Here is a 26,895-nt window from a genome sequence, read left to right as displayed (position 1 = left end):
TTATCGCTCAATTGCAGAATCTACAGTTCGAGCAGTGGCTCGCTGCTGGAATGACTCCCGAAAGAGTATCGGCTAACATTTTATTGGCTCAGTTTGATACGAGGAACACAAAAGTAATTCTCGACTACTCCGACTTTTTTAAGGCCAACGCAGCGAGTACTAGTTGAACGTCGCCGGAGTGTGGTCACTTTGGTAGATCTGGAGTGTGGCCATAAACAGTTACGATACACTGCTTGTAAGATCCAAATACAAACGGCTGGTCTGGTGTTTCTCTATTGAGCGCCCAAGGCGCTAGGATCCAGACGACACTGCGATCTACCGATCCTGCTGTTGATTCCGAAGCCGATGTCGACGCCAATCGGAGAGCTGGTCTCCGTGTACAGGACGCCCCCGCGAATGGCAAGGCAAGACATGTGTCGCCGAAGCAACTCGACGTAAGCAGCGACAGCCTTGGGCAAGTGGCGCGCGGCGACAACCATGAGTGGTGGAGCAGGAACAACTATTTGAGGAGCAGCAGCGCGCAGGAAGGAAGGTAAAACGCAAGAGCTGCTGCCCCAATGGGTCCTTGGTAGGTGGGCTGAGCTGTAGGACCTCTAACGTTAATCTCATTTCGCAATTTATTCTCTGATCTCAACTTGCCATATTCTCTAATGTTAAAGCTGAATAATGGCTGAAAGAGATAGTGATACCTCGACAATTCCATTTGCACGACACGTGGGGGCTATAGTTCTTTATGTTTCATTAATTATTATCAGTTAGAACTGTCAAACATTGTCATTCAGACAGGGTGAAATGCTCAGGATCCTAATGATGGCCCGACCGAGGAAATATAAATACACTAATTTCTTGCTCTATTCCTGCTCTACCAGTAGCGTGGGTCGCAACTGCAGCAATTATTATACTTGCTGTGCCACAAGCTGTTGGAACCTGTACCGGTTCCAGGCGCACTCGTACGTGTGGCGATTCAAAATGAAGACTAAATGCATTGAACGTTAGAGCCCTACCTCATCGGCTCCTACCAACATTTACTAGACAACGGGTTCAAGCCCATTGTCGTACAGTGACCTGATATCTCAGCTCCTAAGCCCCTTCCTGGCTTCTCAGCTTTCTTTTTCTCTTCAACTTTCTAGGTCCCAGATGTGTATTCCAACACGCCCTCCTCGAAGATCACTCTTCGACTTAATCAGCAGCGCCAACTCCAATGTCCAGGAGCAGTCGCTTGAGACGTTTCTTCTCCAAAGGCTTCGTGAACGTGTCGGCGGGATTGGCCTCTCCCTTCACCTTGTGCAACTTGATGGCTCCTCTCTCCACTTGGTCGCGCACATAGTGCCATCTTAATTCAATGTGCCGAGTTCGACGGCTGTACGTGGGGTTCGTAGCCATCACGTATGCAGCCTGATTGTCAATGCCGAGTTGCAACTTAATCGAGTTGTACGGCATAATCTCCTGCAAGATGTTCCTCATCGCAAGAGCTTCCATGGTCGCCTCGCACGCGGCCACGTATTCAGCCTCAGCCGTGGACAGCGCGATGATAGATTGCCGGCGCGACATCCACGTAATAGCTCCAACACGTAGCCAATCTTTGCGTTGTTGTGGTGTTTTCGGCGTCCTGGCGTCACAGGGACGTGCACGTATGCCAACGCTCCGAACTTGCGAATTTGATGCACATCCGGCTTGATGCCAAACATTTTCTCGTACGGGATTCCCTGTGTTCCCTTATTGTACACCCGGTTCTTTACGTAAGCTGCATTGCGAAGTGCCTCAGGCCACAGGCTAACCGGAAATCCTGCCTGTAACATCGTTGCCTTAGTCATCTCCACCAATGACTGATGCGTGCGCTCGCAAAGGTTCAGCTGAGAACTCTTGGGTCCTACCTGGATGTGTTCAATCCCTTGCGACGCGTACCAGTCTGCCATGGCGGTGTTGACAAACTCGCCACCCTTATCTGTCAGGACTTGCTTCACCTCGAACGAGATTTCACCCATACTCCGACCAGCTTGCCGCTCCGCCCAAAGAACGTACTCTTTCAGGTGCTGGTTTACCTTAGTGTTCGACTTCGACGTCAGCAATTTCACCGTCACGTAACGCGAATAACCATCCATTATCACAAGTACGGCTTCGAATCGAGTACCATTTGACTTACTTGGGATCAGTAGGTCCGCATACACAACTTGGTTCGGTCGCTTGAGAGCGCGATCAAGTTTCTTCCGATGCTTGCTTTTCTTCTGCTTCGCCAGATGACAGGCATCACATGTGTCCAGTTGACGCTGGGTGAGCATCATTCCCCGCACCAAACCTTTATCAACCATGGTTTTCAGGTATTGAGAGCACGTGTGGCCCAATCTCTCGTGCCAGAGTGACAGCGGTGCCACCCCTTCGGCCACAGTGTAGTTGCACACTGCTCGGCACTCCGGACCGATGTTCAAGTTGCCTGGGATCGAAGGATGCATCACCCGGAAGCCCCACGTAGCGTCATGCTGCGTCGCGACTATCACCGTCCTTCCTTCAATAGAGACGTGGAAGTTCATCGTCGCAGGGTCGACAGCAAACTCAAATCCTTGGTTACGTGCAAACCCAGGCGAGAACAACCCGAACTCATCACCGGGTATATAAACACGTCGTCAATGTACACCACCGTCTGCTCACCATCCACCTCAGTGACGATTGCCACAGTCCCAACTCCAGCGATGCGCGATGCCAAGTTTGGCGTGATGCCGTGCACGCTCTGCATCTCAGTCGTGTCTCCTGTAAAGGACACATAGTACGCACGATCTCCAATGACATGCGAGTTAGAGGCTGTATCGAAATACCACCAATGACCTTGTGCCTCTGCAGGAGCACCTTGGTTTGCATCCGCCAGATTGTCAGCAGCTGCACCGTCAACTGGTTCTGCTCCAGCACTCTCTGCATCTTCTTGTACACGTAGCTCTGCTACTTCAGCATCAACTTGCTGTTCGTCAGCAGCCTCATCCATCGGTTGCTCAGTCACCACACCGGCAACTACTCCCAAATTATAATCACGAGCATCTGTTGGTTCGTTATCGATTTGACGAATCGTGACGTTGCTCTTCGGTTTGCGCTTTTGCTCATAGCCAGTAGCACCATTCTGCTTGCTGTCCTTGTTCGGACAGTTTGCCCTGAGGTGATCTTCACTACCACAAACAAAACATGCCCTTGGCTTGCCCTTTGACTTGCCTTGCTGGCCACCTTTTCCGTGGTCACCACCTTTCCCATGATCGCCACCTTTTCCACCATCATGCTTCCGGTCCCCGCTCTTCCAACTCCGTTTACCGCGGAATTAAGTCTGTCAGGTTGCAGCTGCACGAATCAACTCGCGAACTTTAATTGGGGTGTACACACTTGGATCTGCTCCATAGCGGATCGATGACTTTAAACTCTCGAACTCTGTCTGGTACGGCAGGCTCTCGAGCATCATCTCGACCATGTCCATATCCTCAATAGTATACTTCAAGTTCGTCAGCTCTGTTCGTACACTGAACATCTTGCACAGGTGGAGATTTGCATCTGCTCCAGGTGATAGCTTCATTTGCCAAAGCTCACTCACCAAGCGACGAATCGTGTAGGCTCGAGTCGCTTCACTCTGTTTACCCTCAAACCGGTCGCAAAGTTCCGCCCACATATCCGATCCGGTCTTCTTGTCGCTGATTTGCTGTAGGATCTCCGGAGGCACCGACGTCCCTATCATGCGCTTAATCTTGACTTGTTTGAGCCTGAAGTCCTCCTTCTTCTCTGCAGAAGATGTCTGGAGCATTGCCGTGGTCAACGAGCCGTCCGCGATGTCCTCCAGATTGTTCTCCTCAAACACTGTCAACATGGCCCACTTGTACGTCTGCCAATCCTTGCCGTCCCAATTCTTGGGCACTCCATCGCTGGTGTACTTCATCGGCTTCGACATCATGGAATCCGATGACCTCCCGTGCTTTGGGCTCATAACCCTGTTGGAACCTGTACCGGTTCCAGGCGCACTCGTACGTGTGGCGATTCAAAATGAAGACTAAATGCATTGAACGTTAGAGCCCTACCTCATCGGCTCCTACCAACATTTACTAGACAACGGGTTCAAGCCCATTGTCGTACAGTGACCTGATATCTCAGCTCCTAAGCCCCTTCCTGGCTTCTCAGCTTTCTTTTTCTCTTCAACTTTCTAGGTCCCAGATGTGCATTCCAACACAAGCGCCTGCTGTTTCGACATGTGCGTGTGCGATTTTGCTATGGAGCTATCAAGCGCTTTAGCCCAGCAATGTTTTTCGTTTATAGCCAGCGATACTGGGGGGAGGTTAAGAGGCCCTCTATCTAAGTAACTATAGAGTCCTGGTATCGCTGGAGACTTTGCCTTATTGATAATCCTTTCTGTGGCTCATTGTCGCTGCTAGTTTTCAACAGCTCGTCTTGGATGCGGATCTGAAGTGTTGCAGGTATGCTGTCGTGACGGAGCACCTCTTTCGTACCTTTTGTCAATTGGTGCGACTTGAGTAATTATCCAGCTATACTGCAGGATAGTGCTGCTTGTTCCTGATCCTATTAATATGTACCCGTGCTGCTCCGTCATCTACAGTCACGAAGAGCATAGTAACGAGTCCTAGAGCTTCGTATCGTGGTCTTCGTATTGAACTGCATGACTTTCAAATTAAGTGAGCTTCCTCTCTCCATTTGGGCCCCACGCCGAGAAGAAAGATCTAGATCCGGAGGCGTATAATTTTGGATCATCTCGTTTTTTGTCCCGAGTTAGTCCAGGAACAGGAACTAGACAGCTCTAGATATTTATGAGCACAGTCATACAATTATAATATGGGCAACTGTTCGTTGAAAACATGTACCCTACTCAACAAGGAAAACGAAAGCGAGACCCAATAAGAAATTTGACCCGGTTTCTTGTGGTAACTATCTCGCAATTAGCGCCAAATTCAGGGCTCATCTTCAGTGGTTGAAGTTGTGTCTGGATTTGCACTGAGGGTATTTTGGATTGGATTGTTGTTCCAAACAACGCGCGTTGTTGTCCGAACTGCTTCCAGGTCGTGTTTTGCTGGTGTGCTCCATTGTACAACGAAAAAACGCTGTAGCTACCAGATTCAGCCCCACCAAGACAGACGAATGACACCAGGTCACGTCTGTTATATTATCAAAAGGCTTCTGTAGGGGAAAACACACACAATAACAGCAAATAGAAGGCCACTTACCATCATTTGGAACAACAATACCCCACCCTTTATAATGGCGTAGCATTTGATCGCATCATTACATCGAGTGGTAATTTATCCACGGACTTTGCGGCTTTTCGTTGCTCCAGACCTGTTGGTAGTCCAACAACTAAAAACCTCTATTGGTATACAGTATTCTACAGTTGGCAATGCTCACGTGTGATGTGGTGTGACGGTGACTTGAATCCAGTTCGTTCCACCAATCCGATTGCGATGTCCAATCCTGCGATAACAAGCCAGAAGCTTCAATCCGATCTGGTAGGTAACCTACCTACCCAACCGACCAGACCAGATTGGAGGATTGGAGTTTTTATGAAATTACTGTGAAATTCAGCCTACATGTAGGTTGAGTCGTACCTACTCAACTTGTGCAATCAGTTGGTGAATCGGCTATGGTCGCAATGCCTCCTCAGGGTCTGAGTCGGCCTGAGTCAGGCAGGCATGATGCGCTGTTGCGTTTCGATTTCTGCTGGTGTTTATCGCATTTCCTCGGTAACAAATTGGTCGTAATTGTTAACAAGCAAGTCGCGCTCGAAGCTTAGTGGCACTGTAGCTGTTCATTCCTCAATTTGCTTCGAACTTCGCTGGACCAGCTTCCAGCATGATGGCCAAGTTCAGCCCCTGTTCGCGCAGTCGCTGCGCGATACTCCTGGCCATTTTCGCTCTACTGACATGCGTCGGCGCTGTCTCGGTGGCATCGGAGTCGAACGTCATCAAACCAAAAATGTTGGATCGTGCCCAAGGGCATCAACTACGTGGCTTCCAAGGCTATCGTAGCTTGAGGACTTTCGTGGAGATAACGAAAGACGACGACGACTCTGAGGAGAGAGTCTCCAACGAGTTTGCGAAGAAGATGATTCAAGCTGCAAAGAACAAGTTGACGTCGAACAACCAAGCGACCACAAACAAGTTGTTCAAGAGCCTCCAGGTTGAGGGAACCGGCGACAAACTCTTTCAAAGCGCGCAGTTTGAGAAGTGGGCGACCACGGTGGCCAAGAACTTCAAGAAGAACCCCGAGAAAGCTCCAACGTCGATGTTTTCCACGTTGGCGAATCATTACGGCGATGAAGCTCTGGCGGCGTTGCTTGTTACGGCGAAGCAGAACTACCAATCGAGAACTGTTGCTACTAAGCTGGAAAATGCACAACTGCAGAACTGGGAGAGCGCTGGCAAAACTGGAGACGATGTTTTCGATCTTCTGAAGCTGAATGACAAAGGAGAAAAGCTGTTTGAAAGCCCGGTGGCTGCCACTTGGATATCTTACATGACCAAGCTGAATGCGCAGAACTCGGACGAGGTTATATTTTCATCCCTCAAGAAACTGTACAGCGACGACGTTCTCGCGAAGATGATTGGAGGGGCGAAGAATAGTGCAAACGTTGGTGCCACGGCAAAGAAATTGGAGCAGGTGCTGCTGAGCAAATGGATGAGTGAAGGCAAAACTATCGATGACATTTTCAAGTTATTCAAACTGAACAAGGAAGGTGAAAAACTCCTTCAGAGCCCGATGTTCGACACTTGGGTATCTTACTTCATGTTGAAGTCTAGCGCAAGTACACCATCCAAGCTACAAGAAGAGATTTGGCGAAACCAAGGAAAAACCGCTGACGATATTTTCAAGCTGCTCAAACTACGCAACAGCGGCAAAAAGATGTTTAGCACCGTGGATTTGAGGACATGGATCTCGTATGTGACTAGGCTGAACCAGTTCAGCAAGAAACCAGATGAATTTATCGTCATCTTGGAATTAGAGAAACAGTTCACTGGTGCGGGGCTCGCAAGAATGCTGGCTGACGCGAAGTACCAGGCTTCCCTAATAAAGGCTGAAGGCGCGGAGACACTTGCTGGCAAGTTGCAGGCGTTGCAGTTCAAGAAATGGCTGAAGCAAGGAGTTACACCTGATTCTATCACCAAGGAGTTCACTTTCGTTCTCATCGATTCGACTGACGTAAAGATTTTACTCGCATACAGTGAATATTACACGCTCAATGTCGGTAAGGTCAATGCTTAAAACCGCAATACAGATGGGGAATCACCACAGAGAGGTGTTAAGAAGCTGGGTCGATTATCCTGATCCATTTGAAGTATACTTTCTTGAATCTTCATTCCCTAAGCATTACGTCCAATCCATTACCCGTGCTCCTATCATAGATAAACTGCAAAATAAACCGTCCTCAGCTTCGATCCCAGCGGAGGCCCCTCGCCAACCCAGAACGATTGACGGTACACTCCAATACATTGATTTGATATGAGAAGAAGCTCAACAAGAAAACCTAGGACGCGATCTCAGTACGTGAGAGCGTTTGAGGAGCATGGAGTTCGGCTTTTTATATTAAACAAATCAATTTTCATTCAGATCTTTGCGAAGGGACTATTGTGCTTTGCAATGATTTTGTTCTGTTCACTTATCGCTACGGACGAACTGGTTTATCCGAGATCCGGATTTATTTGTCATCAACCAAACAGGTTGTGTACTCCGCAGACAGTTTGTGATTTTTACTACACACTAAACTAACAGTAAGGGGTGCTTGCAAACGTGGTAGTCTGTTTGTGCCTCCTACAATTTTAAACATCAGCTACGATGCAATCACTACTATAATACTGGTGGTGCAATGGGGGAAGTTGTCGGCAGCTTCACAATTGGGAAATGAAGAAGGAGTGCGTGCAACCCAGAGCTGAATTGAGATGACTGGTAGCAGTGCATAAGTCCTTGTCAGCCCGCCATTGGTTGGATCATGCGAGCCGAGGGCAAGCTCTATAATGCACCGATGAGAGCCTCCTAACTCCACATACATGTTGCTATGCACTACACAGTTTGCAAACTGTAGTGACTGCAGTACAGTTTGTGTATGTGCGAACACTACAAACAACTGTTGCTGGTGCGAATTTACCTCAAAACGGATTATTGGTGATTTAACCCCCCTCCCCCAACTCCGAAGCAGTCATTACCGTAGAATCTAGACGCAGTCGGGAATGTTCACGTGACGTGGAGTGATGTGGCGTCTTGAATCACGTTGACAGTTCGTTTCGAATCACGTATGCAAAGCTGCGAGCATTGTCCGATCCTGAGATAACAAGCCAGAAACTCCGATCGCACAATCCGATCCAGTAGGTAGGTTACCTGTAACCTACCTACATGCATGTCCTGTACGTGTGATTAACATGTACATATTGCTGTTGTACCGGATCGGATTGTGAGATTGGGAAGCCACATGTGAAGCCAGGCCAACCTACCATATTTCTCACCCTAGTACGTCAAAGTACATGTACTTTGACCTGAGCTTCTCAGTATTTCCACGCATTCGGGATACATTCATGGTGGATGTATCAAATGGACACGGAATGCCTCCTGACAAACGCGATGAGCTTTGTTGAGACTGAGCTCGCCTTAGTTGGTACTATGACCATCCCCCTTCATGCGGTGAAAAGTCCGATTTCTGCTGGTGTTTATCGCATTTCCTCGGTAACAAATTGGTCGTAATTGTTAACAAGCAAGTCGCGCTCGAAGCTTAGTGGCACTGTAGCTGTTCATTCCTCAATTTGCTTCGAACTTCGCTGGACCAGCTTCCAGCATGATGGCCAAGTTCAGCCCCTGTTCGCGCAGTCGCTGCGCGATACTCTTGGCCATTTTCGCTCTACTGACATGCGTCGGCGCTGTCTCGGTGGCATCGGAGTCGAACGTCGCCAAACCAAAAACGTTGGATCGTGCCCAAGGGCATCAACTACGTGGCTTCCAAGGCTATCGTAGCTTGAGGACTTTCTTGGAGGCAACGAAAGACGACGACGACTCTGAAGAGAGAGTCTTCAACGAGTTTGCGAAGAAGATGGCTCAAGCTGCAAAGAACAAGTTGACGTCGAACAATCAAGCGACCACAAACAAGTTGTTCAAGAGCCTCCAGGTTGAGGGAACCGGCGACAAACTCTTTCAAAGCGCGCAGTTTGAGAAGTGGGCGACCACGGTGGCCAAGAACTTCAAGAAGAACCCCGAGAAAGCTCCAACGTCGATGGCTTCCGCGCTGGTGGGTCATTACGGTGATGAGGCTCTGGCGGCGTTGCTTGTTACGGCGAAGCAGGACCTCAAATCGAGAATTGTTGCTATTCAGCTACAAAAGGCCCAGCTGCAGAACTGGGAGAGCGCTGGCAAAACGGGAGACGATATTTTCAAGCTTCTGAAGCTGAATGGCAAAGGCGAAAACCTGTTTGAAACCCCGCTGGCTCCTGTTTGGATGTCTTACGTTACTCAGCTGAATAAGGAGAACCCGGGCGAGGTTATATTTTCGTCCCTCAAGAAACTGTACAGCAACGAAGTTCTCGCAAAGATGATTGTAGGTGCGAAGAATAGTGCAAGCACTATTGTCATGGCAGACAAACTGGAGCTGCTGCTGCTGAACAGATGGCTGAGGGAAGGCAAGACAGTCGACGACATTTTCACGCTACTGAAACTGAACAAGGATGGTGAAAAACTCCTTCAGAGCCCGATGTTGAGGACTTGGATCTCTTACGTCCGATGGCAGAGTAAGGACCCGTATGGCATGATTTTGGTCAAGCTCTTGACATATTACGACGAGCCATCCTTAGCGAAGATTTTGATTGCGGCACAGCAGGACGATAAAACGTCTCGCCTTGCCCGGAAGTTGGAGGAGGTACTGTTGATAAATTGGCGGAGTGACGGGAAGACAGCAGACGATGTTTTCAAGCTTCTGCTATCGAACAAGGACGGGGGCAACGTTCTTGAGAATCCAATGCTGAGAGTCTGGATGGCCTATTTGACTAAACTGGACAAAGAGAACGCGGACAAATTGATGTTCGTGGTGCTGAAAAAGCACTACGGTGGTGATGAAGGTGTGGCGAAGATGGTTACCGCAGCCAACAAATAGGACCGTACGAAGGAGATTGACAGGAAGTTGGAGGAAGAGCTGTGGCAAAGTTAAGGGAAAATGGAGACGACGTTTTCAAGCTGCTGAAGCTGGACAAAGAAGGACAGAAATTCTTGGAGAGTCCGGGTGGCTTTCGTACGTGACGAAGCTCGACAAGAAAACTCCGGACGCGTTTTGACGGCGACATAAAACTGGCCCGGATGATTGGCTTTGCAAAACAAAAAGCGACTAGTGAAGTCACAACGAAGGTTATCACTCAATTGCAGGATCTACAGTTCAAGCAGTGGCTCGCTGCTGGAATGACCCCCACTGATATGTCGGTCTAAGGAAAACTAGTTTGATAGGAGGAGCACAAAAGTGATACTCGACTACGTTGATTTTAATAGGTTACATGTATTGGCATGGCTCCGAGTGGAATAATAAAAATGCTTGGCTGGGAGTGCAGCGAGAAGTGAGACCGCTTTGGTAGATCTGGGATATGGGCATTACATCACTCGTAAGATGCAAACTACCATTTTACTCTGATGTTGACTTCTACTTCAAACAGCACGAATAGATACTACGACGAAGTACTACATCGTACTAGTAGAGTGACAGCCCTGCTATCGACAGCGCAAGGTTTCGACTTTATAAAAATATGCATGCTCAACTGCATGACTTTACCCCCCTCCCCCTCATTCCCCGATGTCAGAGTGTACGACAGAAGCAGAAATCCGATACGTCGGGTATTGTTCTCATGTGATGAACTTTTGTCTGTTTCACAACGTGTAGGGAAGTATAAAGCACTAACGAGGGGACTGCCCAGTCCAGTCATTGGGAAGGTTTGCCCGTGCAGCTCTCTCAAGTCTAACCATTGCTATCTAGCCATTGCTGGCCGCACGCATTGTCCAGCAGTATATACGCCCTTCAACATTGCTCTGATGGACCCAGCGTCTGCAGCCAATTCGAAGGTGTTCTTGAAGGCGTTGTTGGGTACTCCCCGAGACTTCCCTGGCAGCGCTTCACTGCTCCAGCAAGCTCTCACTTTTCATTTCGCTCCGTCAGGCACACTCGTCCAGTCTCCAAACTCCAGTGTCGCGTAAGCGCCGTCCTCCGCGGAGGCGAGGAGGCGGAGGAGGAGGAAGAAGAAGAAGAAGAAGATCGCTGAAGGAGTCCCAACATCCCGTTGTTCACTGCTGAGGAGCTACCCGCCACACTTAAAAATGCTATTCTTGACGGACCTCCCAACGTGGACGTGATGCTCGAGGAGAATGCTGCGTCGACTCGAGAGCTGCTCAACGGATGTCACGTCACGCGACCTGCATGACGAGGCTGAGCACAGTCCAAGTTTGCTTCAAGACAAGACGTAGCAGAAACGCCTTCTAGTGTCGCCGTGTGCCTATCTGGAGGTGGGGAAGGTTACATGGTGATAGCCGGCTCAGGCATTAGCCCTTTCGGACTCTGTAGGCTACATTCCTGTAGGATGCCCTTCGGGGAATAATGGGTTCAATGAAGTGGAGTGTTATAAATCTACTACTCCAAGTAATATACGCGGCAAAGACCAAGATGGCTCTTAGCTTCTGAGTCAGCAGCACACGCGCCCGGTTGAGATAAGCCAGTTGCAAATGTAGACTTGATAGTGCTCAAGGCTAGCTTTTCCCGTAACTCGCAGATTGTGTGGCCAAAACCAAACTCATAGCTGGTTAACTCGCAATCATCTCAACTCTGACGAACCGTAATTAGCAATCATATATGCTTCAGCAAAGAAGTACTCTCACGTGAGAACCTTGGCCGGCAGGTTCCAAGAACTACAGGTACTGAGAAAGTTAAAGCAACCGGCGGGCGATGGTTTTGATCTTCTAATATTGAACGAGGCGAGAGACAAACTTTTTGAGAGCCCGTGTTGAAGACGTGGATCTCATACATGTCGAAGGTAAAAAAGGAGAACCCAGACAAAACCTTTTTTGACTCTGAATACGATAAGGTAGGCTTGGCGAAGATGTTGGTTACAACGGAGAGAGACGCCAATAAAATCAGTTTGAAGGGGTGCAAAGCAGCAGGCGATGGTGCCAACTTTCTCCTACTAAACAAGGATGTTATTTTGATCAACCCAATGTTGAGGAGCACTTGGGTCTCCAACGTACAATCATTGAATCAGTACCCGTAGAAGTAGACACTAGGTGGCGTTAGGCGAAACTAAATGACATTAATCTAGTACCTCACTTCGAAATCGAAAATCGAGTTCATGCTAGTAAATTTGACGACACGCTGCGACGAGGAAATTCTGGCGAAAGTGGTTTCGCCAGTTGAATAATTGGGAGGGTGATGATATAACTGTGGGCAACGCTTTCAAACTTACTACTACTAGACGGGAACGATGCTCTGAAGGCCCCATATTGACAGCTTCGAAGTTGATGGCACAAAAAGAGGTCGATTGTCCAAAATCGGAGGCGCAACAGTTCAAGAATGGGTGATCGACTAGCGATGTGTTGCGGCTTATTAATAAACTGATTAAGGAAAGGAACAAAAAGTGTTCGAGAGCTCAATGTGGAACACTTGGATCTCCTATCTGAAAAAGATGGATCACGAAAACCTCGATATTTGAAGTATTTGGTATTGAAAAATGAGTAGCGAAGATAACTAAAACGGGAAAAAGGTGTCTTATGTCATTTTAGTGAAACCCTTTGATGATATGGAGCTGGCACAGAACCTTGCTGAAGGAAAGGTCAATGGCAGGGGGAGAGTCGCCCGTGAGTTGCAGGCTCTTCAATTCAATCAATAGGAGGCCAGATATACTTAAGGAATCCTCGTCTGTTGATGTTACCTAGTTTGCTCAACTTTGTATGTCGGAATAGTGCTCCACTTCGGTATTGCAAAGCAGGTTGTTGTAAGTGTGGATGCCGAGGTTGTCACGTATCGCTCTCTAAAAGCATTTGCATAGATATTAATAAAAGTGTTTTGCTTTTGCCTTAAAGTGGTGTCAAACAGCCGTGGTCAATAAGGAAGCTCTCAAAAAATGACAATGTTTGGGGTGGCTGGGCTCCCAATGCGAGTAGGATTATTATGCATACACTTCGGAAGAAACTTCCTTACAGCTTCAAAAGCGCAAAAGACTCTTCTGCATAGTCTTTTCCCCGTGTTCGGAAATCTTTGGTGTACTCACTCATCGAAATCCGCCCCTGAAGGAACCCTGGCTCGGAATGACAGCACCGCCTTGCGTTGGAGCACACTTTCATTTGACTTGATGCTGACTTTCGTTTGTAAACTCGCAAAATTCGACGAGCCGAGCGTCACCTGATCTAGGATAATCATAAGATAATCAAATGTGACAAGCCTGGTTCAGAACCGGGTCCTGCGTGCGCGGAACAGGTTTAACGAGTCTCGCAGCCAATCACTCGGGGATTGCTTACGATTGCTTAGCTGTATTTTGACGTAGCGTAGCAGTCCGCCATCCAATCAAGGCCCTCTTGTGTGACGAACCAAAAACGTAGGAGACGAATGGCTCCACATCGCTCGTCAATGCCTGCGAAAAGCTTTCGTCCACGATGCCATTCCACAAATTGCATCCATCGACCAACATCACTTTGTCAAGCAAAATGCGATTCTGCCAGTTCATTCTGGTCATCACGGTGGTTCTACTGGCTACCAGCAACTTCTCGTCCGCCAGTAAATGCGGCGTCAAGACGTCGAGCGCCGCGACGGAGAATATCCGCACCGTGCAGCCACTCAACCTCAACACACTCGAGCCGTCCAACCACCCCGAAGAACGCATCGGAGGTGGAAGGGCTGCAGTGGCCGTACGGTCAATAGGTGGAAACGCAGTGCCGCCCAACGGAGCCGCGACTACCGAAGGCAAAATGGTCACCGTGACCACGTACGACGGCAACGGCCTCGTCCAGCGCGTCGGAAAGTGGTGGAAACGCACATTCGGCGGCAAGGACGCACGTCGACTTCGCCACGAGTGAAGCATTATTTCCTCATCGTATTTGACAATAGAGACAGAATAGAAGGTATTATATAAACCAGATTTTCCAAAGCCGATATTATCGTTCGATTGTAGACCTTCGGTGTGGTGTACACAAAAGCTCACTCCCCCATTGTCGGTATGGCCGTGTCGTCCTCGTACGCGCCGCAATGGAACTCTAAGCAGCTCAAGCAAATGGCCGCGGGGGGCGGCGCTGGCATCGTGGCCAAGACCGTCGTGGCTCCCTTCGAGCGCGTCAAGATCGTGTGCCAAACCGGGGAGAGCGTGGGGATGCTGCAGACCACGCGCAGCATCTTCGTAAGCGAGGGAGTTGTCGGCTTCTGGCGAGGGAACATGGCCGCCTGTGTGCGCGTGGTGCCCCACAAAGCTGTACTCTTCGCCTTCTCGGACTTCTACAAGGACCTCTTCCGCTCCATGGACCCTGAGGGACAGAACCAACTCCCGGCTTGGGGGCCGTTCGTGGCCGGGTCCCTCTCGGGCTTCACGGCCTCCGTCATCACGTACCCGCTGGACCTCATCCGCACGCGGGTCTCGGGCCAAATTGGAGACAACTTGGTGTACAGCGGCATCGTCCACACCTTTATGAGGACCTTCAAAGAGGAGGGGCCTCGTGCACTCTTCCGAGGGATCGGCCCCACGTTGTTCGGCGCGCTCCCTTACGAAGGAATCAAGTTCGGGTCCTACGACATGTTGACGTCGCTGCTGCCGCAGGATGTGGACCCCAAGGCGGATTTTGCAGGCAAAATTCTATGTGGCGGAGGCGCCGGAGTGCTCGCCACCATCTTCACGTACCCGAACGACACAGTCAGGAGGCGGCTGCAGATGCAGGGAGCAGGCGGTGTCACTAGACAGTACAGGAGCGCGTGGGACTGCTATGTCAAGCTGGCGAGGAACGAGGGGTGGACAGTGTATTACCGAGGACTGACCCCCACTTTGGTGAGAGCCATGCCCAATATGGGCGTGCAGTTCGCTACCTACGACTTCCTCAAGAGTCTGATCGACTGAGGGCATATTCACGATAGAGGTGCGTGCTGGAGATAAATGCATTTGTAACTACGTTAGTCGTCCTCGCTGTTCTTGTCGCTCTTGGCTTCGTCGGCGGCCACCATTTCGCGAGCGAGCTCCTGTTCATCGTCGGTGAGGACGCCTTTCAGAGCAGACAGGTCTTTCTGGAAGACAGTCTTGACGACAGCTTCGAGAGCGGCGCGACGGTGGGTTTCACGCTTCACTCCAGTCGTGAATCGCTCCATGAGACTCGGACGAGCCGCAGCAGCCACCAACAGTTTCTCTTTGTTGCGTGCGATCGCCTCCTTGAACTGCTGCCGCTGCTCGCGAGCCTTTTCCTTGGCGACGGCATCCAGATCTTTCAAGTCCACGAAGGTGCCTGCGAAGTTGTCACGACGGACATTCTCCGATCGATTAACCTGCGCGCGGACACGACGAGTAGCCTCTTCGCGTCGCCGCTCCCGAGCATCAGCGTCACGCTCTTCGCGAAGGCGCTCCTTCTGTTGTTTGGTAGTCTCCGCCATGAGTTTCTGTGCTCGGAGTGCTTCCGACTTGGTAGGCTTCCTTTGACTTCCCACATCCGTTCCGAGGGAGGCACGAGCGCGCGTCAGTAGCTTCTCTTGAGCTCGTTTTGCATGCTGCTGGATCGCTTCTTCCTTGGCCTGCAGGCGCAGCTTGCGCGCTTCCTTCTGTTCACGTAGTTCGGCCAGTTTGTCTGCTCGTGAAGTGAAAAACTCGGCGCTTCTCTTCTTCGACGGGGCCTCGTCGTCGTTGTTCACACTGTCCTCTTCGTGCTGGTTGCGCCTCGCAAGTTCCATCCGCTTCTTCAGGGCAGCATCCCATTGCGAGTGAAGCTGGTCAAAGTTGGGCACGGGCTTCGGTCGGTGCTGACGTCTCTTGGCTTCTTCCTCTGCTGCTTGCCTCAGCTTCTTCTTCAGCTTCACGGACATGTGATCAACCTCCGACCAACCCTCGCCAGCCGGAGTAGCGTCAGCTGTAGCTTTCTTGGTCGCCATCGCCATTCTTGATGGCATCTCTGCAGCTTGCACCATTTCCTGGGCACGCTGACGGATCCGCTCTTTGCGTTTCTGCTCGGCCGCTTCGGCATCGCCCGCTGACAGGTACGTAGCTACTGGTACTTCGCGCGGCTTGGCTCTTTTTTCACGTGCTAGCTCAGCGTTCGTCTTGTCCAGCTCTCTTAGCTGCTGCGACCTCCGCTCATCTGCTAAAGCTTGCCGTTCTAAAAGTTTTTGGGGTGGAGCAGCCCGACAAGCTCGTTCGAGGCGTTCGGCTGATTCTTTTGAACGTTGTTCAGCCTCAGCTTGTGCGCGGGCCTTGTCCTCAAAGAACGCGCAAGAGCGTCGCAATTCTTGACTGTCTTGAGCACTGCGATTCGTTCTTGTTGCCGACGGACTGCGTGATCTGCTTTGACTTAGGCGTCGAACATGAGATGACATGGCACTGTTGGACCGTGACCTGGACAGTGAGGTCGGTTCGAGCTTGCTTCGAGAGCGAGATCGATGACGAAGTGGTTCGGCTGGCTCCGATTCTGTTTGCAAAAGTAGAGTGAGATATCCGAGTCGAACGAGAAGTAAGCAATCGAAAGCTACCTAGCGGGTCTGATGCAGGTCCTGGCGGCAGCGATTCGTCACCTGTCCATGCTGGCCAGCCCGAGCTGCGCTTGAACGGTGATGTCTACGTGGTCAAATGCACCTTAAAGGTCAGAGCTCTTCACTGTCAGCTGATTCCACAGTAAGGGACTTACCGCAGGTGACGCTGTCGTGAAATACGGCGGTGGGGACTTTGTCACGTCGTCCCAATCGATGAGCTCATGATCCCCCCGCTCTGTTTCTAACTCGCTCTGCTCACACGCGTCGCCAGAATTTCTGTTCTCGCTTGAGTAAATTTCATCGTTGTTCTCTTCGTCAGAAGCATCATTGGCGAGGATAACCTCTTGGCGTGTCTTTATCCTGCGCGTTGTACCAGATCCGAGAGAAGATTTACCCTCTCGATGAGAAAGCTGGCGCTGCTGCTGCCGTAGCTGTTGTTCCAGGTGACGAGCTTTCCGCTCAGCCTCATCTTTCTCGCGTTGCAGTCTTTCAAGAGCTTCGAACTCGAAACGCTGAGCTTCCTTCAATTTACGAAGCTCATTCAAAACCTGGTCCTGGAAAGACTGCGAGACAGCATCAGGATTCTGCTCATCCCCAGGTAACAGCTCGTCACCTCCGCCAACATCATCCTCAAACGAGTGTCGACCACTGCCACGCTGAGAAAGCTTCAGTCGTTCTGACTTGTCCTTCAGTCGTGGAGAACCACTTCGAATCGGGACCACTGGTGCCTCTTGTCTGCTTGAAGATTTCCTTACTCGGCTGTTTGTAGAGCGACATCGGCGCTGAGCCTTGAGGTCGTTGATAAGACGGTCCACGTCCTCAGTCTGCAAGAGCAGGGAAGGTTAGTTCAAATGTATGCCGCTAGAAAGTTTGCACATACCTCTCGCTTCTTCTGGTCTTCATCCAACACTCTGTAGCGGCTGCTGCTTGCGCTGACACTGACGTCCCCCTCATCCTCGTACCACGCAGCCTGACCTCGAGACGTCGATCTTGGCGTTGTGACTCTCGATTGCATTGAGGACCAGGACGACGCAGTCGAGATCGCTGGGCTCATAGCTCACGCTCGAACGCTGGACAATCAACAGGTGAAACCAGAGCGAGAAATGAAATATGAGCACTGCCAGTCTCCCAAGCTCGCCGCGCTAGCAGCACAACACCTCGAGTCGTCTAGAACGAATTACAATTCAGTCACTTAGCTCCCAAGCACATCAAAATAGCGTTCATCCCATACCACTAAAAATATGCGAGCCATGCGGGAAGCGGTCTTGGTCTACCGGCAGTGCATCTTGCTGCATCAAAGACAGTAGATATACCGGCGGCAGCAATAGTTCGCTCGGCGCAGGCCGTGCAGCTTCGTGACTTGGTTTTGGTCTACCTACTTGGACGCGGACGTTTCAGGCGTGATGAAGACGCTAGCGGCGGCAAAAGCCTGTTCAAAGTCCGCCCAAATCACTCCAGGATCCTCCTGGCCGATGGAAATGCGAATCAGGTTACGGTCGACGCCACAAGACTCGACGAAATCCAGCTCGCCGTAGTGTGCAAGCAGCGTATACGGACAACTCAGAGTGAAGTTCGTGCCGAGACTGGGGCCTTTGGCAATCTTCAGCGCGTTGTAGAAAGCCTTGGCCGGCTCCAGTCCACCAGGCAGCAGAATAGACAGCAGCGGGCCGTAGCGAGGCTGGTCAGTCGACTCGGACGGGTTCAGAAACGGGTCGTACAGGTTCTTGGCGTCGCCAAGCGTAGGATAGAACACCTCCTTGACCATCGGGTGCTTCAGCAGTCTCTGAACGATATCGGCAGTGGTCACGTTCGTCTTGGCAAGACGCTCCGCCAGGTCCTCCGACTGCTCCAACAGAACTTCAACGTCATCCTCCACGATGAACGAGTCTTCTTCCGGGTCGAAAAGGGCCTCCAGCTCCTTGGCCTTGGGCCCCTCCGGGTTCAGCACCACGCTGCCGCCCATCACGTCGCCCTTGCCACCGAAAATCTTGGACAGGCTCGTGGCCACCAGGTCGGCGCAGCCATGCTGCATCGTGTTGACATTGTAGGACCCGACCGTGTCGTCCACCACCAGCACTGTGCCATTGTCGTGGGCACACTTGGCCAGCCTCTTGAGGTCCGGCATGGACAGCAGCGGGTTGCCCGGGAACTCGGTGAAGATGGCGAGCACCTTCTCCTGGGCCACGATGGCCTCCACCTCCTGCATCTGCTTGTCCCCGCACGCGGGGAAGAAGTGCACCCCCTGAGGACACCACTCTTTCCGGGACAGAATCTTGAGGGTGTCCACATAGGGGAACCCCACCAAAATGCTCTTGCACTCGGCTCCACGAAGCTTCTGCAGCATTCTCACACAAGAGAAGATGGCACCCATACCCGTAGGGTACAGTGCGACCTTGGTAGGGTCTGCAGACGGCAGGTACAGCTCGGAAACGCGCCTTTTGAGCGCCAAATGGTTGTTTGTCTGCCCCAGAGCGGGCGCCTGCACTTGCTCGGTCTGTAGCAACTGCAGCAGCTTCTCCGCGTGTCGAGAGGACACGATCTCCCCCGAGTGCTGCCAGAACTGCTTGGCCGTGGCGCTGAGGCGGCGTGGGAAGCGCACGACGTGCACGACCTCTTTGATTACATGCACGGAGACTTGATCAGGTGTGACAGTTGCTTGGTTGCTGTCCACGAGGAAGTGGCGCAAGCGCTCAGCCACGGCGGAAGTGGGGACGGGTACTATTTCCCATAGGTCGACGTCGTCCTCGGGGAACCTCTGAGACTGGATGACGCCGGACAGCGCCACCACCAGCGGGTGGCGGAAGAAGCGCGGATAGCCACAGGCCATGGCGTCCAGCACCTCCGGGAGCGCCTCTTCGTAGCCCACGACATGCGCCCAGTCGGGCATGGACACGGAGATGGCGTGCGAGTTGCGAGGGGGCAGCGACGAGCCCAGCGGCTCCGGCGTCAGGGAAGACATGACTAGGAAGGAATCGGCACTGGAGCTCTAGGACGCAAGAGCGATAGTGGCGGTCTAACACTGGTGCGACAGTAGTACAGTAATACAGAAAGTGTTTTGACATCGGGGTAGATTCATTGTATTTGTTATCATATTGGAATCGATTATGAAGTGTTTTCACGGTTGGCTGGGTTCAAGGAGAGTATGCGATAATGAAGGTTATTGGTTATCGAATGCTAATGTTAAAATCAATTTTTGAAAGGGGATGGCGCGTATGCCGCGCGCGCAATCCGTTTTGAAGTCTAAAGGAAACACTGCGAAATGCTTTTCGATAGTGAGCCAAAACAACAAGAAAAGCTGTGGCTTCAAGCCACAACTACATTAACGAAAGGCACGACAAGCTTAGTACTGGACAAGCGAATACGCCTTCCAACTCGAAAGCTTTGATACATGTGGGAAAAGATGATCGGCAAATCGAAAACCACGTCCGGCTGCTAGAAGCCGGTGGGATCAAAAACAATTGGTGGGGAGTGGTGAAATCTGATGCCAGGCTCGTCGGGATGCAAAACCTCAGCGCGGTCATGGTAGTCGTCGTCAGCAAACTGAAAATGGCGGCTTAAGGTGTCTGTGAAGACCAACATCATCATCCACAGCACCGAGATGACACCCGATTGTGCACTTGAATCTGGTTCCACCATGTAGCTTGCCCCATTATTCCATGTCAAGCTACGCGGTCCGCCAAGGTGGCTGGTGCGGTACTCGAGCCATTCCTCGACCGACGCCTCGCATACCTGAAAGCCCAAGTCGTCCTCACGCCGAGAGGCATCCAAGAGGTAGTGCTCAACTGCCTTCGGATCGAGGGCTCGCAAATTCTGGTCGACCGTGGACAGTGTGTAGGTTGGCGTCAAATTCGAAAATGACCAGCTTCACTGCTCTCTCCAACGCGCATACTTCCCTTCTGGAAGATCCGCTTTCTTACTTTCAACTGTAGAGGCACTTGGATGACACCGTTGGGGCTGCCAACCCAACTGGCTACGTTTCTCCTCATTTTCATGTTTGCGCTTCAAACTCTGCACCACTTGCATAACTGGAATGTTCACTAGCCCGTGATGACAAGAAATTGAGCAGCTCAAGCTCAAGTTCTTCGTTCCGTGAGGCAACTCTGCAAGCCGCCGAGATTCACAGCAATAAATCGATCGAGGTCAGAGTTGTTTTGTACCAAAAGCGTGCCTTTTGCTGAGCTTAAGACCACATGAAGTACCCCAAGCACGAATTCGCGCTGTCATGAACAACTATCGAATTTCTAGGATTTATTGATGCTCGGCTAGTGGGGGCAACCGTTACCCCAAGGCTGCCGTGACCAGTCTCAAGTCTCTATTATTGCTGCACGTACACTTTCCTTTACCTCAAGCGGTGGAGGAGCAGACGGTGGTGGCACTCCCATGGACCTCACGGCGCTCTGGAATCGTGAAAAGGCTCGTCTTGCTGCAGACCTTCAAGCTGCTGCACCTTCCTACGTCGTTGGCAGAGCAAGTTTTTCATCATCAGTAGACGGCGAGCCCCCGTTCACAGGTTTAGCAGGGAAGAATGGAAGTCGCGTAAAAGCTTCACCTGTCGCTGGGAGTCCAATGAAGCCTCCACCTGCAACGAAGAAAAAGTCCACGGCATCGTCCAATGCACCAGCAGGTTACGCACGGGATCGAGATCGAGTGTTCCGATTGCTAGTGGAGAGCAGCATCGCTGTTTCACCAACCGAGATGATCCCAAACTTCTATGGTACCAACGAGTTTGCGATGGAGTACGCGGATAAAGCAGCAAAGCGGCTAGTTGGAAACCCGGAGCCTCCACAGCAGCAGCTTCTCACTCCTCCTCCTGCGTCTACCAGTATCTCTGCCAATCTTTTGCCAAGTAGCCGAACCAACCGAAATCCGTCTGCTAGACTCAACTCTGTCTTCAGTCTCCACAGTCAAACTCCATCACCCCCAGCGCAGGCAGCAGTGCCAACTGCTGCGGCGTTCTCCGCGACGACAAAGACCGCTCAGCTGATACGGAAGAACGGACGGAAGCGTATCGGTGCCGAGTATTCGTCCCAAGCGTTCAAACCGTACGCTGGTGACATGTTCGGAACGCGTGGCGAGTACATCGATGGCATGCTCTATATGTCCCGCATGAAGCGAAGTTTGCAGGCGGTGATGTCTAGCGAGGACCTGAGAAGCAAGAAGATTGAATTCAGTCTGCCCTGGGGGGAGCTTGGTCGAGCCGAAGGTCGAAGTGTGCTGAAAGATGGAGTCTCGGATGCATTTGCAGTTGCAACTGGAAACCTTGGTAGTAAGATGAGTATTTCTCGTCGTACAGGCTCGACGATTGTGATCGCAAGTCCAAGTGAAGACGATGCCGACCTAGGATCCACACTGACCAGCGTGCAGCGGAAACAGCAGCAACGGTGCTCCCTAACGCTGAGCAATTGGAGCTTTAACCCGGATAACGCGCGGTTGATGGTGCAGGAGAATGTCGTGGAGGCTCTGATACGGCTGTGTAAGGATGGAGACAACACGACTCGACTGAATTGCGTCACTGCATTGATGAATTTATCTCATCTCTGCGAGCTGCGTCGTGTGATTGTGCAGCAGGGAGCAGCCAAGACAGTCGCAGAGATCGTAAACGACATGGAAGACAAGACGATTCGGACGGCGTGTGCCATCACGCTGTGCAACCTCTGCTCGTTACAAGGAGTGGAGGATCTTCTTGTGGAGGATGGCGCTGTGAGTGCCCTCACAACGCTGATCAATGAGCACGAGAAGGTGTCGCACATTTGCCGTTGTGCGCTCTTCAACCTTACGTGTGTCTCGCAGTCCTACCACAAGATCGAGAGCGTGCTCAAAGCGTTCATTGCTCTCACGACGACTCGAAACGGAAGCAGCAATTCAGGTTATCCTGGTAGAACGGAGGAGGAGTACGACGATATCACCGCCAAGGCCTTGTGCAACTTATCCAATCTGAAGCGAACTCGGCTGCGTCTTATGGAGGAAGGCATTGTCAGTGCCATCGCGTCATTGCTTCATCCAAATATCCCGTTGATACAGGAGCTGCTAGCGCATATTTTACTGAATCTGTCGAGACTACCGACGTGCAGGAATGAAATGGTTGCGAAAGGCTGCATGGGCACCTTAGTGGCGCTGGCGGGGGCGTCAAGCGCTATCACGACCAAGTGTCTGATTGGAATCACGCTCTGGAACCTGAGCAAAGATCCAGGGAATGCGATTCGGATGGTATTAGAGGGACTGTTACTGCTTGTCAACGCACTGTATCGTGACGTCGGCCAAGATGAAACCTTGAGAGACAGCTCTGCATGTACTTCTGAGGCAGCCAAGGAGGAGGATCTCCTGCAAGTGTGTGCTCGTACACTCTACAACGTGTCGTGCTGCGAGGACTCACGCGTGAAATTGGTCGAGAGAGATGCCGTCAATACCCTGTCCACTCTGTCAAGACGATCCACTGGGGACGATGCTAAGCAAATGTGTACGCTCGCATTGTGCAATCTTCTCAGTGTGCAGAAGGCAGCAGCGGATATTGTCACGGCTGGGGCAATTACTGCCCTCATTCAACTGAGTATGGCACCAGCGCAGTCGTACGAGACGCGAAACCTCTTCTCAAAGGCACTGCATGGACTTTGCGAGAAAGCTTCGACCCGAGTCGCAGTGTCTGACGCAGGAGTGATCCCAGCGCTTCTCTTCTTGACCAGCATCGATGAAGTCAACGCGGGTGAAGCTGCTAGCACAGACCCAGGCAGTCTTCAGTCCGCGGGTCTTCTGAGTGAGATTCGCGCTCGATGTACCGCGGCATTTGCTTGCTTGGCCGCAGACCCACACACCGCAGCTCACGTTTGCAACGCCGAAGTGGTGCAGTGTGTGACGAGGATCCTAGTACTGGAGCACGCGAACGTCATCGTGGAGCGGTTTTGTTGCTCCTGCCTAAGTCTCCTGTGTCGAGATGAGCAGTGCTCACTCATCATGGTTGAAGTGGGCGCCATCGAAATGGTCCTGACAACGTGTGTGGAGTCCCATGACCAAGAGAGCAAAGCGTCCTGTTGCCATGTATTGGCTAGTGTATCGTGCCACCCGAGCTGCTGTACGGCGCTGGTTCGCATGGGCGTGATATCCGTGCTAGCCACGCTCGCGAAAATCAAAGAAGACGCAGTCATCCAACGTTGCTGTGCTATCACGCTAGCCAACTTGTCCGTCGAACCAGATATCCGAGAAACGTTGGCATCTGCCGGCACGGTCGCGATTGTCTCCGTTCTCAGTAACTCGTACAGTGAAGACAGCCAACGTGACTGCGCTAAGGTACTGTGCAACTTGTCGTGCATCCGTGGGAATGAAGCTGCGCTTGCTGGAGAAGGTGCGGTGGGTGTATTGATGATGATCAGCATGGTTCGAGCCGTCAGTGTTTCCACGAAAGAGACGTGCATCCGCGCAGTGTTGAATCTTCTGAATGCCGAGACCATGAAGCACATGGTCAAAGAGGGGCTGGTGAAGATCCTGTCGGCGTATGCTGCATTGGCCTCGAAGCAAGTGGCAACACTCGTGACTATTATCTTTGGTAAACTGTTGAACCACCCCGTTGGGCGGAACGCGCTGTGTGCAGAGAGGTCCTCACTTCTAGCGCTTTTCCAGCTCATGACGTACGAATTGGACCCGGAGGAGAGGCGATTGGCTTCTTTGCATGAAAAATTACTCGGAGAACTCGTGTTCTATGAGAATTCACGGCTGCTGAGCGTTCAAACGGGCATCTTGGACGCGCTTCATCGGATCTCAATGTATGAAGATTACTACTCTGAATCCCACGAACACCACCACCACCCCTCACACAGCCACTGCTCAGAGAAGACGCTTGCTCTTGTGTTCTTTACTCTGGCAAAGAGCGAGGATAGCCGCATGGCTGTGGTAGCCTCTTCGAATTTGGCAACACTACTGAAGTTCCTAGACCTTCATGCGGCTAAAGCGGACTGTGACGCGTCTGAATGTGCAGTGTATGCTGCGGCGACGCTATGCTGGTTGGGGTGGCATGAAGATACTCGTCGGTTCTTGCAGGCCTCCGATATCCCTCGCGCACTCACTCAAATGCTACAAATTCACGCAAGCGTGAGCGAGGATGAGAAGGACGACCTCTTATCGTACTCGTCTCAAGCCATTAAGACCTGCGTACTCACTCTCTGCTGCTTGACCCACAGCGAGGAGCTCTTGGAGATCATGCTAAAGGAGAATGTTGTCGTGTACTTGAACGGAATTCTCACTTCGAGTCGCAAAAGCACCAGCAGCGACGGCCTTCCAGTGATGGAGTCGCACCTCGCAAGCGACGAAGAGTTTGTTGCGCTGGTTTGCATTCTGTTCCGTCAGCTGAGCCACATCACGGGTTTCGCTTCAGCAGTGGCTCAACAGCCGGCCCCAATCCTTGAGTTATTCTGCAACCTCGTGCACCATGTCGTTGCAAACAACGATGTGAACTCCTCTCTGGATTGTGCAGATGCTCTCTGCAGCATCGCATTCGTGCCTACAATCGAGCTGGAGCACGTTAGGGGCGCTCTCACCCCAGGAAAAAGATGTTCGTCCACTCCGACGCCCATACCGTCGCAATTCCTGGTGGAGAGCAGCGCTCTCGCTTCCATCGGAGCGCTTATGAGTGACGAGCAGCTTCCTGAGACTCGATGGCGTTGCTGTGCAAGTTTGTGGGCGCTCTCTTCTGTGCCTGAGTATCGCAAGCAGTTAGTCGATCTGGGAGTCACGCCGATGCTGGTCAATGAGTCGTATCGCGCAGCGAAAATCGACGCGTTGAACACTCTCCAATGCTGCGCTGGAGCGCTCTGCAACCTCACAACTGTACCGGAAGAGACGAATTCTGTCAAAATGGTCGAGGAAGGCGCCATGCCTGCGCTGATTCAGCTCGCCAAACTCGAGAGTGAAATGATTCGTGAGCACTGTACTCTGGCGCTGTCCAATTTGTCGGGACCGTCGCCGAAAGTCGAGTCTGGCGCAGTTTCGGTCTTGTTGAACCTGTCAGTAGATTTCACACTCTCAAGCCCAGGGTCGGCGCACGCGCCACCGGCATCGAGACGTGGCAGTAAGCAGCAACCTGCCCAAGTAGGTCGGCCTCCTCTCGTGACTGGCGAAAGACACAAACAATTTGCTGTCCTCCCCAACTACACGATCGAGATCACGACGGACAGCTCCATTGACGAGCAAAAGCTCGAGGCGGAGCTTGCTGCGAGTACGCCCCCGCCTCCGCATTTGCCTACGATTGCAGCCGACCTGGTTGGCGCCTCGACCAGGCTGAGTGCCGAGAAACCCTCAAACAACGGCGCGCCAGTCCGCAGTGACAGTGAAAACGCCCCCACCAAGTCAACAGTACCTGATGAAGGCGCACGAGAATATATGGAGACCCGATTCTTTGACAAGGTCGACCCGGAGGAGAGTCTTGCGTTGATGACCGAGACAGACGAGCGGGAAGGAGACGAGGAGAATGCTTGGGCTGAGACTCGAGCTGATGAACACTCGGGGAATCAAGAGGATGGTCCTCAGACGGATACTTTTGACGCGTCAAAGAGCAATCAAACCCACAGTGACTTGGCGCGTTTGACTGAGCACCACTCTAAGGCGCCAAACTGCACGCTTTCGCCTCTTTCTCACGTGGTCGCACGAAAGACGCATGCCGTTCAAGCCGCAAGGAAATTCAGAAACGCGGCGACCCGAAAGTTGGGGAAGGACGGCAGTGTGCAGAAGCTTGCGATGCTTGGGTCTCAGTCATCGCCGTGTTTAACAAAGGCTGCCCCAACTGCTGGTGGCACTGAGCAACAGGAATATGTTCGCAGCATCGACAATTCAGCAGCCGCTCAACCAGCAGCAGTATCCAAACCTCCGTCGCAGTTGACAAGCCTCACGGCTTCAACGTCTACTTGTTCGCTGCCTTCATCACTCGGCGTTCACGACAGTAGCATCAATTCTCGTGCTGCACTCGTCGCGGCCGTATCTGCAGCTGGACTGTACGGAGCCGCACCACCTCGACACTGGCTTGACGATGCAAAGATCACAATGTCGCTCAATGCCAAGCAGCAGAAGAAGAGGGCTGCGATGAATCGAGCCAAGAAGGAGAAGGAATCGCGTTTTGATCCTGACGCAGAGCTGCTAGAAGCCCAATCGAAGTCGATTTCTCTCACTACTATCGAGGAGTTCCAGCAGCAAGCGAAGAAGCTGGGACTGTGGAGTTAGGCTGGCAAAACAGCAAGATA

At 51.7% G+C, this 26,895-nt stretch overlaps 7 protein-coding genes across 7 annotated transcripts; 5 read left to right on the top strand and 2 right to left on the bottom strand.

Moving 5' to 3' along the window:
- Positions 1-5,820: 5,820 nt before the first annotated feature.
- Positions 5,821-7,230, top strand: KRP23_1595 (RxLR effector protein; the record flags this gene model as incomplete). The annotated part of the gene is made up of 1 exon (XM_067896022.1): positions 5,821-7,230. One exon carries the CDS (start codon positions 5,821-5,823, stop codon positions 7,228-7,230), a length of 1,410 nt encoding a protein of 469 aa, XP_067748928.1.
- A 1,561-nt stretch (positions 7,231-8,791) lies between these two features.
- On the top strand, positions 8,792-10,096 carry KRP23_1594 (RxLR effector protein; the record flags this gene model as incomplete). Its single annotated transcript, XM_067896021.1, has 1 exon — positions 8,792-10,096. The coding sequence occupies one exon, from the start codon at positions 8,792-8,794 to the stop codon at positions 10,094-10,096; it is 1,305 nt and encodes a 434-aa protein (XP_067748927.1).
- Positions 10,097-13,671: 3,575 nt separating this feature from the next.
- KRP23_1593 (uncharacterized protein) lies at positions 13,672-14,040 on the top strand (the record flags this gene model as incomplete). Its single annotated transcript, XM_067886256.1, has 1 exon — positions 13,672-14,040. The coding sequence occupies one exon, from the start codon at positions 13,672-13,674 to the stop codon at positions 14,038-14,040; it is 369 nt and encodes a 122-aa protein (XP_067748926.1).
- Positions 14,041-14,180: 140 nt separating this feature from the next.
- Positions 14,181-15,065, top strand: KRP23_1592 (Mitochondrial carrier protein CoAc2; the record flags this gene model as incomplete). The annotated part of the gene is made up of 1 exon (XM_067886254.1): positions 14,181-15,065. The coding sequence occupies one exon, from the start codon at positions 14,181-14,183 to the stop codon at positions 15,063-15,065; it is 885 nt and encodes a 294-aa protein (XP_067748925.1).
- Positions 15,066-15,118: 53 nt separating this feature from the next.
- Positions 15,119-17,690, bottom strand: KRP23_1591 (uncharacterized protein; the record flags this gene model as incomplete). The annotated part of the gene is made up of 4 exons (XM_067886253.1): positions 15,119-16,614; positions 16,676-16,760; positions 16,831-17,499; positions 17,556-17,690. The coding sequence occupies 4 exons, from the start codon at positions 17,688-17,690 to the stop codon at positions 15,119-15,121; spliced, it is 2,385 nt and encodes a 794-aa protein (XP_067748924.1).
- Positions 17,691-18,050: 360 nt separating this feature from the next.
- Positions 18,051-19,634, bottom strand: KRP23_1590 (putative cystathionine gamma-synthase; the record flags this gene model as incomplete). Its single annotated transcript, XM_067886252.1, has 1 exon — positions 18,051-19,634. One exon carries the CDS (start codon positions 19,632-19,634, stop codon positions 18,051-18,053), a length of 1,584 nt encoding a protein of 527 aa, XP_067748923.1.
- A 1,421-nt stretch (positions 19,635-21,055) lies between these two features.
- Positions 21,056-26,875, top strand: KRP23_1589 (uncharacterized protein; the record flags this gene model as incomplete). The annotated part of the gene is made up of 1 exon (XM_067886251.1): positions 21,056-26,875. The coding sequence occupies one exon, from the start codon at positions 21,056-21,058 to the stop codon at positions 26,873-26,875; it is 5,820 nt and encodes a 1,939-aa protein (XP_067748922.1).
- Between the last annotated feature and the right edge of the window lie 20 nt (positions 26,876-26,895).

Source organism: Phytophthora ramorum (genome assembly GCF_020800215.1).
Source record: "Phytophthora ramorum isolate Pr-102 chromosome Unknown Phyram_PR-102_s0002, whole genome shotgun sequence".
NCBI classification, from domain to species: Eukaryota; Oomycota; class Peronosporomycetes; order Peronosporales; family Peronosporaceae; genus Phytophthora; species Phytophthora ramorum.
This window is presented reverse-complemented; position numbering and strand designations above follow the sequence as displayed.